The sequence below is a fragment of the Micropterus dolomieu genome, linkage group LG23 (assembly GCF_021292245.1).
Source record: "Micropterus dolomieu isolate WLL.071019.BEF.003 ecotype Adirondacks linkage group LG23, ASM2129224v1, whole genome shotgun sequence".
Taxonomy (NCBI): domain Eukaryota; kingdom Metazoa; phylum Chordata; class Actinopteri; order Centrarchiformes; family Centrarchidae; genus Micropterus; species Micropterus dolomieu.
The window spans coordinates 5,189,692-5,200,966 of NC_060172.1; the positions used below are offsets into that span (position 1 = coordinate 5,189,692).

At 45.5% G+C, this 11,275-nt stretch overlaps 2 protein-coding genes across 2 annotated transcripts in view; both read left to right on the top strand.

Moving 5' to 3' along the window:
- Positions 1–2,421, top strand: part of rnasekb (ribonuclease, RNase K b) — a 4,699-nt gene extending 2,278 nt beyond the window's left edge. The window contains exons 2-3 of the mRNA XM_046040256.1: positions 1,349–1,431; positions 1,682–2,421. Coding sequence (XP_045896212.1) covers positions 1,349–1,431; positions 1,682–1,826 — 228 coding nt within the window. The 3' untranslated portion in view covers positions 1,827–2,421. The remainder of the gene's footprint in view (positions 1–1,348; positions 1,432–1,681) is intronic.
- Positions 2,422–3,648: 1,227 nt separating this feature from the next.
- Positions 3,649–10,846, top strand: LOC123963658. The gene is made up of 8 exons (XM_046040659.1): positions 3,649–3,681; positions 5,080–5,379; positions 5,791–5,841; positions 8,388–8,416; positions 8,570–8,620; positions 8,708–9,124; positions 9,681–9,911; positions 10,025–10,846. Exons 2-8 carry the CDS (start codon positions 5,082–5,084, stop codon positions 10,271–10,273), a joined length of 1,326 nt encoding a protein of 441 aa, XP_045896615.1. The 5' UTR covers positions 3,649–3,681; positions 5,080–5,081; the 3' UTR covers positions 10,274–10,846.
- The last annotated feature ends 429 nt before the right edge of the window (positions 10,847–11,275 follow it).

Below are 11,275 nucleotides of genomic sequence, written 5' to 3' on the forward strand. Positions count from 1 at the left end.
TCAGTTTACTGAGATAGAAATCTCACAAGTTAAGAAACAAATGCACATAGAATTATATATAATCCAATATAAACTAGTGCCAGGTGGGTTTTCAAGAACAGGGAGTTTGCTTTGGTTTGTCTCGGTGCATAACGGTCACATTTAACAAAGTAAGAGAAAAGTACAAGAATCTTAAATATAACAGACATTTACAACAATAATAAGCATAATAATGTGAAATAGTTTGTTTTAAGATGAAAAGAGCCAAATAATAACCTGATATCTGCAAAAATGTGCGTTAATGTAACACAGAGGCTGAAACAATGGAGAAGCTGTAAAGCAGAATGAATGAAAAATCACTTAAATAGTTAATCGATGAGCAACTTGAGTAATTGTTTCAGCTCCAGTTTGCTCAGCTCTTCCTGAGAAGATGTGAATGTTTTAAACCGTTCTCACTCCCAAGTCGTCACATATGGACACTTGGTCAAGACCCCTGGCGTCGGTATTTAACACCTTGGGAAGCCCTTCAGGCGTCAGTCCACACTACTGCGTCTTGGTTTTTAAACGAATCCGATCTCCGTCCACAGCAGCGTTTTAGCTGCGGATCAGAGTTGATCTCCGTCTGTATTAAAACGACAGCACAGCCGGTGGCCGTTCAAGTACGCTGGACGTGTTGGTGTAAACATGAAGCAGATGGTTTGTTCTGTAGTTACAGAAGATTTGGCGAAAGAATAAAGTACTGCAGACGAAGAACCACATGAGATTTTATTTTGCATGGACCAATAACGAGCTGGGACTGTTACTGAATGTAACACGGGAGTTAAAAGCGGCGGTGGCGGCGGGAAACAGACTGGGAGTCGTCATAAAGTAAATATGGCGACATGACAGGACGAGTGTAGGTGAGTGTTATTTGCACGGCAGTCGGCGAGGGTGAGCGTCATCGTTTCTAAAGTCCTCCGTTTTTGCCCCACGAAAACACAAAAGTTTTAAAGCGAAAAACGGAGTCGGCAGCGTTTCCAAACTTCACTGTTTTAGTCTGGACGTAACAGAAGGTCACAGAAAAGTCAGAGTAAGGACGGGGTTGCGATGGACAGGTGGGTCAGAAACTGGACTTTCACCCAGGAGACGGGTTTCGTTTCCCGGGTGAAACAAAAAATCAACATTGATTCATTTTAGTAAAGTTATGCAACTGAACCGTCGGTTAACGGTTTAACCCAAACCACGATCTTTTCCTAAACCTCACCGAGCGGTTTCGGTGCTGCCGAACAGGAAGTTTGATGTGAACGTGAATAATAACAAACCTGTACATCCTGTGGCCTCCGCTGTGTCCCCCGAACCTCACGTTGATCCGCTCTTTTTGTTTTCCCAGGCGATGCTGGGAATCTTCTTCAGCGCGAAGTCGGCCGTGCTGATCGAGGACGTCCCGTTCACCGAGGAGGACATCCGTAACGAGTGAGTCTCCTCCAACAACAAGTCGATATCAGAATCACAATCAGTTAAATGCTTTTCTCTGTCACGCCTGGTGGTAAACTGAACATGTGTGTGTGGTTCTGGACAAGAACAAGACACTTGAAGAGGTGTGAAATTATAACAGACACTTTGATTAATTGGGAAATTACTGATCAGAGTGATCATTAAACCAGCGGTCAGCTGCAGCCTGGTGTCTGTAGATCTGTGTAACTCTTCTTCTTCTCTCCTGCAGTAAAAACCCTCCTCAGAACATCTACAGTCTGTACAACCAGGTCGGCATCAACTGCTTCATCGCCGCCGGCATCTACGTGGCGGTGGGCGCCGTGTCGCTCTGCCAGGTCCGGCTCAACAAGCGGCAGGAGTACATGGTCACATAAAGAGCCGCAGCCGTGACCCCTGACGACCCGAGGGCCCGACGGCAGCCGGAGCTCATTTTTCCTGCTCAAAAAGTTTACGTTAGTGTCACATGACTTCCTTTTGTAGCGGACCAATCAGCAGCTGACGTCACCGGAGGGGGGCGGGGTCAGGCTGAATTATTTATTTTAAAGCTGATGTGTTTGTTGTCGGCTGTGATGTTCGTCGTTGTTGTTGGATGAAACGTTATGTTTATGTTTTATGTTGCGTTTAAACGGGTCGGTTTCTGTTATCAAATAATTAATAAATAATTATAAATGACATCGTCTTCGGCGAAAGTGTTTCCTGTCAGCTGCTTTAAACAATTTAACATCTTAATAATGTTTGGTGACGCCCGAGTCTGCTTCATCTGTTTTCAATGAATCTGCTGAAGCAGACTGATCAGAAACATCCAGGTGTCGACTCCACAGAGCTGCTGGCAGGAAATCAAAATGTTAAAATAATGATAAATAAATGATAAAGTGTTACTGTGGATAAAACTGAAAGGTGTTTAACGTGACAAATGAACGATCGTGGATAATCCTTTGCAATAAAGTAAGTGTGTTTAAAAACTAAAAAGATTATTGTCTCCGTTTTTTGAGAATTTTAGAAATTGTCCTTTATTTGCATGACGTTTGGTGTGAAGTCTCTCACAAAGTGCATTTAAGTGAATCATATCAGAGAAATTACATGTAGTTTGGCACAGGAACCAGATTCAGCTGTTTAAGAGTCTGATAGCTTGGGGGGGAAAGCGGCAGCAGAAACTTCTACATGTCTTCCCAGCATGCAGCGGGGTGAACAGGCTGTGGCTGGGTGGGTGCTGTCCTTTAGGATCCTTTGGGCTCTGCAGGCACCTCACCGATATCACTGATCAGCTTTCTTCAGCAGCGTGGAGATGTGAGTCGACCATGTCAGCTTCTCTGTGATGCTGATTCCCGGGAACCTGAAACTGCAGAGTGTCTTTATCTCCTTGGTTTTGACGCCCGCTCTGCAACGTTATCAGTTTCCGGCCGATGATGGTGGTGTCGTCTGCAAACTTCACAACAGAGTTCTCTCAGTTTCATGGGGGAGGTTGTGCTGAATGCTGAGCTTATTAGAGTGTAAACAGTATATATATGAACTTAACTCCATGCTGGTCCAGGTGCTGGCTGCAGCGTTAATGCCTGCAGAGTTGCTCATCAGAGGACCTTGTGTTAATATTTGTCAAATTACTCTTTTCAAGGTCAAACATGAACTTGAATGCTCATATTATATATATATGTATAAGTACTGTGTATACTTTAATACTCTATATACTCAAAGTAAAGACATTAAAAGAAAATATCTGTCGTTTAAGTAGGAAAATAAAGAAATAAAAGGTCCAACACATTAATAGAAGTGCAGGATATTGATGGATAAGTTCCAAAAGTATCAGCAATGAATAAATATAAATCGATCAATACTTTTATGTACAGTCTGAATACTTCTTCCACCACAGACTGAGGTTAAATATTCGCTCTCTCACTAACACAACAGGCAGCATGAAAGTGAAAGTGTGAACTTTTCTCAGCGGGCTAAACCACTGTTTACATGCGGGGGGGGCTGCATGTCATCTTGAAACTGTACGTTTGAGGATTAACAGTCTAAGTTGGAAATAAAATTTATATTTGATGATGAAAAGTATTTCTCTTCATTTATTTTAGCATTAATTCATGGTAAGCAGAGCAGCGAGCGGGTTTTAAAACATGATCTAAGTTGGTCTCTGCCACCCGAGTCACTGCACCAAAAAAACTAAAGAATTCAAACTTCCCGCCACTGAGAGGGCAAACGGCAAGTTCACCTGGAAAGAAAACCGACAAAGTGAGTATTACATTTATCATTTGTTTTCAAAAATAAATCTACTGTGAAACAAGATCATTCATAACATCTGTATAAAATAGATGTTTTTTAAAAAAAGGTTCATGGTGACTGATTCACTATTTACGTGTGTGTAAATATTTACATTCATGGCCATAAATAAAACATAATGCACTGCATGACTGTACTATACTGTATATACACACACACACACGTATACATCCATGTCAGTCATTGCTGGTGATGTAACGTTTAGGCTTTAAAGTTAATAAAATAAAATAAAGCTAACTAGGGCTAGTAGCGCAGTCAAGCCAGTCAAACTTACTCAAACACCTCAACTTTTTTGCTGCTTGATACAAAAGACTGACAGGAGAGACACGACTGAGCAAACAGGAATCACAATATTCAGGGCATCAAACAGCCTAAATAGGCCCCGCCCCCGTTAGTTGTTGACAACAACTTGAAAATAAGTGATGAGGTGGAGAAAATCGTTTGGTTTCAATATCTGTTTACTGCATTAAAGCTCAAGAAAGGTTAGTTTGCACTAAAAGAAAGGTGTTTTCCTGCCACCCCAATAAATCTGGGATACTGATTTTTATTCAAATAAAAGCAGCTGAAGTCACCTGGTGAAAATTCTTTGATTTTTTCTTTTCGCAATATTTATCTTGGAAAAGAAAAGTCAGTTTTTTCCAATATGTTAACTTCTGTCTGTGTTCTGATACATGCTCTTGTGAAATGATTTTTAAAATTCAGTCACAAAATACTTGGAATATGCTGGATGTACTAAAATAAACTACTATTTACCCAAACATGCCAATCTTGAAATATTTTAACAACACACTACCAGCGCCGGCTCCCTGCTGCGATGGGTGCAAACCAGCGTAAAACCACCACTCGATAATAATGATGTCCAGTGATGGAAGAAGTTCTCAGATCCTTTAAAGTACCTGTACACCGATGTAAAAATACTCCATTACAATTGCATTACATTGAAAATCCTGCTTAAGTTAAAGTACTGAAGTATTCTCAGCTTCATGGAACTCCAGCAGGGAGTAAAAAGAACAAAACCTCCCTCTGAAATCCACTGGAGTAGAAGTAGAAAGTAGCATATGGCAGAAATATGTCAGTAAAGTACAAGTACCTACAAACTGCACATGCATACATGTAAAAGAGACAAAGTTGACATGATCAGTAACGTCTCATAACTCTGACGACGTGTCGTAAGAGTAACTTGGATGTATATAAACGTTTAAAAAACATGATTTCACATCAGCATTCTCTCGGGAAACATCTGTATGAGCTGCCAGTAACAGACGGTAAATACGGAGTTCACGCTGTTTCTTGATGTGCAATTTGTGGTTGTTTCTAACTCTCCTGCTCTGTCGTCTCTCTGTGTGTCAGAGATGTCTGATATTTCAGAGAGAGACTGGAGATCAGCTCTGACCACCATCCTGGAGCAGCTAGATCAACAACAGTACATGAAGATGAAGGAATTTCTGGACAAAATCCCTAAAGGTCAGAGGGACAAAAAGTGCAGAGTGAAGATTCCCCAAAAAATCATTGAGTGCTACGGATTAGAGGAGTCCATCTCTGTGGTCAGGAACGTAATGGAAGAGATACCAAGGAGGGACGCTGCAGTCCAGGACCTGCTGCGCCCCTTTGTGGACAAACTGAGGAACAAACACGACAAAGAGAATAAAGGTGAGTTCATACGGTGACAGTTTGAATTGTTGGAGAAGACGTATTCGTTCCTGCTAACTAAAAAGAGGGACTGTCTAAGTTCTCTCATCTATTCAAAGTGAGCCAGGTTCAGGTTTGTGTGGAGCTTAATGATGCGCCGATCCGACGCAAACTCAAAAAGCAGGATGAGGTGAAGGCTGGTCTATTCACTACCTGACGCATCAGCAGTGCGCCAATATAACATTTTGCTAGGAGAGCTCACATAACATGGAGGCGAGCTCTGCAAAATATAACACCTCTTACATCAGCATCGATGAAACTTCGAAACTGACAACAGACATGATGAAAACCGAAAAATGTAGAGCTACGATCTGGTGTTTTCTGTTTGTTTTGGAGACTGAAGCTGAACAGCTGGGTTTCTGTCATTTTCAGGGAAGAAGAGGAAATGTGATTGGGATAAGGAGGAAGGAAGACCTGCAGGAGGTAGGTGAACACCTGCAGGAGGTAGGAGGCAGGTGAACACCTGCAGGAGGTAGGAGGCAGGTGAACACCTGCAGGAGGCAGGAGGTAGGTGAACACCTGTAGGAGGTAGGTGAACACCTGCAGGAGGTAGGAGGTAGGTGAACACCTGCAGGAGGTAGGAGGTAGGTGAACACCTGCAGGAGGCAGGTGAACACCTGTAGGAGGTAGGTGAACACCTGCAGGAGGTAGGAGGTAGGTGAACACCTGCAGGAGGTAGGAGGCATGTGAACACCTGCAGGAGGTAGGAGGTAGGTGAACACCTGCAGGAGGTAGGAGGTAGGTGAACACCTGCAGGAAGCAGGTGAACACCTGCAGGAAGCAGGTGAACACCTGTAGGAGGCAGGAGGTAGGTGAACACCTGCAGGAGGTAGGAGGCATGTGAACACCTGCAGGAGGTAGGAGGCATGTGAACACCTGCAGGAGGCAGGTGAACACCTGCAGGAGGTAGGAGGCAGGTGAACACCTGCAGGAGGCAGGTGAACACCTGTAGGAGGTAGGTGAACACCTGCAGGAGGCAGGAGGTAGGTGAACACCTGTAGGAGGTAGGTGAACACCTGCAGGAGGCAGGAGGTAGGTGAACACCTGTAGGAGGCAGGAGGTAGGTGAACACCTGTAGGAGGTAGGTGAACACCTGCAGGAGGCAGGAGGTAGGTGAACACCTGTAGGAGGCAGGAGGTAGGTGAACACCTGTAGGAGGTAGGTGAACACCTGCAGGAGGCAGGAGGTAGGTGAACACCTGTAGGAGGCAGGAGGTAGGTGAACACCTGTAGGAGGTAGGTGAACACCTGCAGGAGGCAGGAGGTAGGTGAACACCTGTAGGAGGCAGGAGGTAGGTGAACACCTGTAGGAGGTAGGTGAACACCTGCAGGAGGCAGGAGGTAGGTGAACACCTGTAGGAGGCAGGAGGTAGGTGAACACCTGTAGGAGGTAGGTGAACACCTGCAGGAGGCAGGAGGTAGGTGAACACCTGTAGGAGGCAGGAGGTAGGTGAACACCTGTAGGAGGTAGGTGAACACCTGCAGGAGGCAGGAGGTAGGTGAACACCTGTAGGAGGCAGGAGGTAGGTGAACACCTGTAGGAGGTAGGTGAACACCTGCAGGAGGCAGGAGGTAGGTGAACACCTGTAGGAGGCAGGAGGTAGGTGAACACCTGTAGGAGGTAGGTGAACACCTGCAGGAGGCAGGAGGTAGGTGAACACCTGTAGGAGGCAGGAGGTAGGTGAACACCTGTAGGAGGTAGGTGAACACCTGCAGGAGGCAGGAGGTAGGTGAACACCTGTAGGAGGTAGGTGAACACCTGCAGGAGGCAGGAGGTAGGTGAACACCTGTAGGAGGCAGGAGGTAGGTGAACACCTGTAGGAGGTAGGTGAACACCTGCAGGAGGCAGGAGGTAGGTGAACACCTGCAGGAGGCAGGTGAACACTTGTAGGAGGCAGGTGAACACCTGTAGGAGGTAGGTGAACACCTGCAGGAGGTAGGTGAACACCTGCAGGAGGTAGGTGAACACCTGCAAGAGGTAGGTGAACACCTGCAGGAGGTAGGAGGCAGGTGAACACCTGCAGGAGGTAGGAGGCAGGTGAACACCTGCAAGAGGTAGGTGAACACCTGCAGGAGGTAGGAGGCAGGTGAACACCTGTAAGAGGCAGGTGAACACCTGCAGGAGGCAGGTGAACACCTGCAGGAGGTAGGAGGTAGGTGAACACCTGCAGGAGGTAGGAGGCAGGTGAACACCTGTAAGAGGTAGGTGAACACCTGCAGGAGGTAGGAGGCAGGTGAACACCTGCAGGAGGCAGGTGAACACCTGCAGGAGGTAGGAGGCAGGAGGCAGGTGAACACCTGCAGGAGGTAGGAGGCAGGTGAACACCTGCAGGAGGCAGGTGAACACCTGCAGGAGGCAGGTGAACACCTGTAGGAGGTAGGTGAACACCTGCAGGAGGCAGGTGAACACCTGCAGGAGGTAGGAGGCAGGTGAACACCTGCAGGAGGTAGGAGGCAGGTGAACACCTGCAGGAGGTAGGTGAACACCTGCAGGAGGTAGGAGGCAGGTGAACACCTGTAGGAGGTAGGTGAACACCTGCAGGAGGTAGGAGGCAGGTGAACACCTGTAGGAGGCAGGTGAACACCTTCAGGAGGTAGGTGAACACCTGCAGGAGGCAGGTGAACACCTGTGCTCTCAGGTGCAGTGTGCGGTCTGATTTCTGTCTTCTACTTTCGAGTTCTCGTGCTGACAGATCTGATCCCACATCAGTTTAAAGTCATGGCTACTTTGTGTAATTTTCCCAGCTTTAATCGACATTTATCTCTGGGTTTTAGTTTGAACACATCTTCCAGCAATAATGGTCGAATAGAAACGAGACGTGAGGTCGGAATCAAACCACCAGTTAATGATCTAAATCTTTTTTTACGTTAACTAGCGCTGCCTACATGCAGCTAAAAGTCTGCTGATTGATGAAATGAGATCTGCAACTAAACTGTGTGGAAACACTAATGTTTGTTTCTCCTTTTAAGATCAACAGAAGCGCTGCCGACCTGACATGGTAAGAGTTTTCAAATAAACCTGTTAGCTTAAACGTAATTTTCCACCCTGGATATAATATGAAAACACTCCCAGTGCATCACGGAAATGACTGAGACTGTAATGAGAAAGTCACAGCAGTAAAATATCTAATATATAATATATATCACGTCAGGTCTTTCATCAGCGAGACGGGAATCTCCACGAGAGCGACGCCAGTTCTTGGGTAAGTGCTGCTTCTTTTTCTTTCACTGCTCACAACTTTTTGTTTTTATATTTACGCTTCCTTCATGGACATTTACTTTGTGTGCAGAGGAAACGGATCTGTGACCTGAACGCCAGCGGTGAACTTGAACTTGGAAAAGCCATTGTTGGGAAAGTTATTCAGAAATCCAGTCTGCACACGTATCGGAACAGCAAAGATCAGGAAAAGTTCTTCTGTTATGTGACAGCAGCTGATGAGACAGCTGCTGTCAAACTGATGGTTTATGGGAAAAAGCACCATAAGAACATTGAGGAAGAGAAATCCTACTTGTTCAGAAAGCTTTTAATAGATGAGTGTTGCGTTAGGGTGACCACAGAGAGCAAAGTGTCAGAGACGAGCCCTGTTAACGTCCCAGATGACCTCGAGATGGAAGCTCGGACGCTCGTTTGTCCAGTTTGCACCGTTTCTGAAGCCAAATTATCTGCTGACAAGACTGACGTGAGCGTCGAGGGAACCGTGACGGAGGTGAGCTAAAGCGCTTAAGTTTGAGAACTATGATTTGTCTTGAGGGTCTGTGTGGTCCCATCAAAATCTAAGTGCTCAGCACTTCATGTACACGGCAAAGAAGAAATTCACTAAGTAGAAATATTGAATTTCTTCATACTGCGTCGAATCTACGCCGTAGGAACATCGTAGCCTGACGCGCTCCTCTTGTGGTGACAGATCGCAAGAGCTGTGATTGGTCGGCTTGGTAGCGTCGCTTTTCTGGCTCATCCTTCTTCTTCTGCATATGTTCGCACGATCTCCTCTGATGCCTTCTCTCGTTTCCGCGTTTTAGTAATTTCATAAAAGTAACTGCTGTATAGCATCAACCAGCTCTAACTCCAAAATAATCCACTCACTTTCAGTCGCCCTACACCAACGAAGAAGAATAAACTCCAACAGCGGAACACAGAAACACCAACTAGCGTTTTGGCGACGCAGACACAGACGCACTCAGACTGAGGAGAAAACTAATTATGTGTTTTGACTAAACTCTCTTTCCTAAACTGTTCTAATCCCGTGTCGCTGGGTTGTTCAGATCAATCGTGGCGAACACGTTGAGGTGAAGGACGAACGGAAGAAGGCAAAGAAGAAAAGCTTCCAGCTGAAAGACGACACCGGATCCATCAGCGTCTGTATGTGGGGTGAAAACACCAAGCAGTGCAAAGGATTATCAGTTGGAGATGTGATCAAGGTCACCAACGCGAGGACCAATCAGTACCATGAAACCGTCTCACTCAACTCAACCGGGTTCACCAGAATTCACAAGGTAGCTGCAGTCGTCTCCTGCGGTCAGCCATGTTTGTAGTTCAGAGTGAGGCACATCTGATGCCACGTAAATAAATGGTATTTTTCTTTGACTGTTAATCTCACTCTTTACAGGTGCAAAGTGCTGGCATCCAGAAGGTGAGAATCGAGATTTTAGGAATCGTAAAAGCCACGAAGAAGGGAACCGAACTGGAGGTCAACTTCAACCAACAGATGACCACGCTTCATGTGTCTTCTGCACGTCTGGCGAAGGCGTTTGACCTCAAACTGGATGGTTTCAAAGAAATTCTGCTCAATAAAATGCCGCTTTCAGCAGATGCAGTAATACAAGGAAGTAAAATTAAAGAAATAACAGCTGCTTAAAGGACGTAAAAATATCTTGTCCTGGGTTGACTCTGGTTTCGAGAACATATCAGCAGCAAACATCTCATTTTTACTGTTTTCAGTGTTTGGCAGAGGGTTGATTTGTTATCACTGACTTGGAATAGAAACATGGTTTTATAAATCCAGACATATATGCAGCCTCTCAGTTGTTTGGTTGTTTTCTCAGCCCAGCCTCCCTCACTGTCAGACCAAGATGGCTGAACCTCAGAGCTTCCTCTTCCTCGTCCTCTCACTCCACCTGCCTTTCTCTTGTCTTTGCATCTATTGCCCCAGAACAGAAGAGCTCACCTGTGTAGTGTTTGGTATCGAGAAGCGGTCCCAAGTCGGAGATTCAATAAGAATTGCTAAAATTTAAACAATACCCAACCCTACACCTGAGGCCCTTTTAGTCTATGGCTCTGATTGCTAATTGAAGAAATGTGCAACAAAGGGAGTCAGAGAGGACGAAGGAAGTTCAGCATTGTGACTCGCAGTAGGGCTGAACGACTTTTCAGCCACATATTGCGATTTACAATTCGATTTTGCGATTTTTCTTTTTTAGCTTAAGTTCAATATTCACTGCCAGTTTTTAGGGGAAGCTGCGTCAAGCAGCACAGAGCAGATGACCTGGGCAGGAAGTCAGACACCAAAATAAAACACCCTGTGCAGACTCCCGACGGTACATCAACAATAAACACAGTTAAAACAATTTAACTACGTAGCCTACCTTATCATGAGAGAAGCACAAAAATCAATGACAGCTGGACAAATTAACTAAATCTGAACACGTCAGCAAAATCAATCAGGCAGAACGCTCTTATTTTGAAATGCTCCATGTGGACGTGTAGCCTGCAGAGAGCAGAGCGGGCTCACAAGTTAACAACGTGTAGGCTAAACGCTGCGCTGCTGAAACTCTTCAGCAAGTGGTCTTAAATCTGCCGCCTGAGTGATTTGCAGGGACCTTCTGTCCACCTGTAAACGCGCAGGTGGGTCCAGAGTATA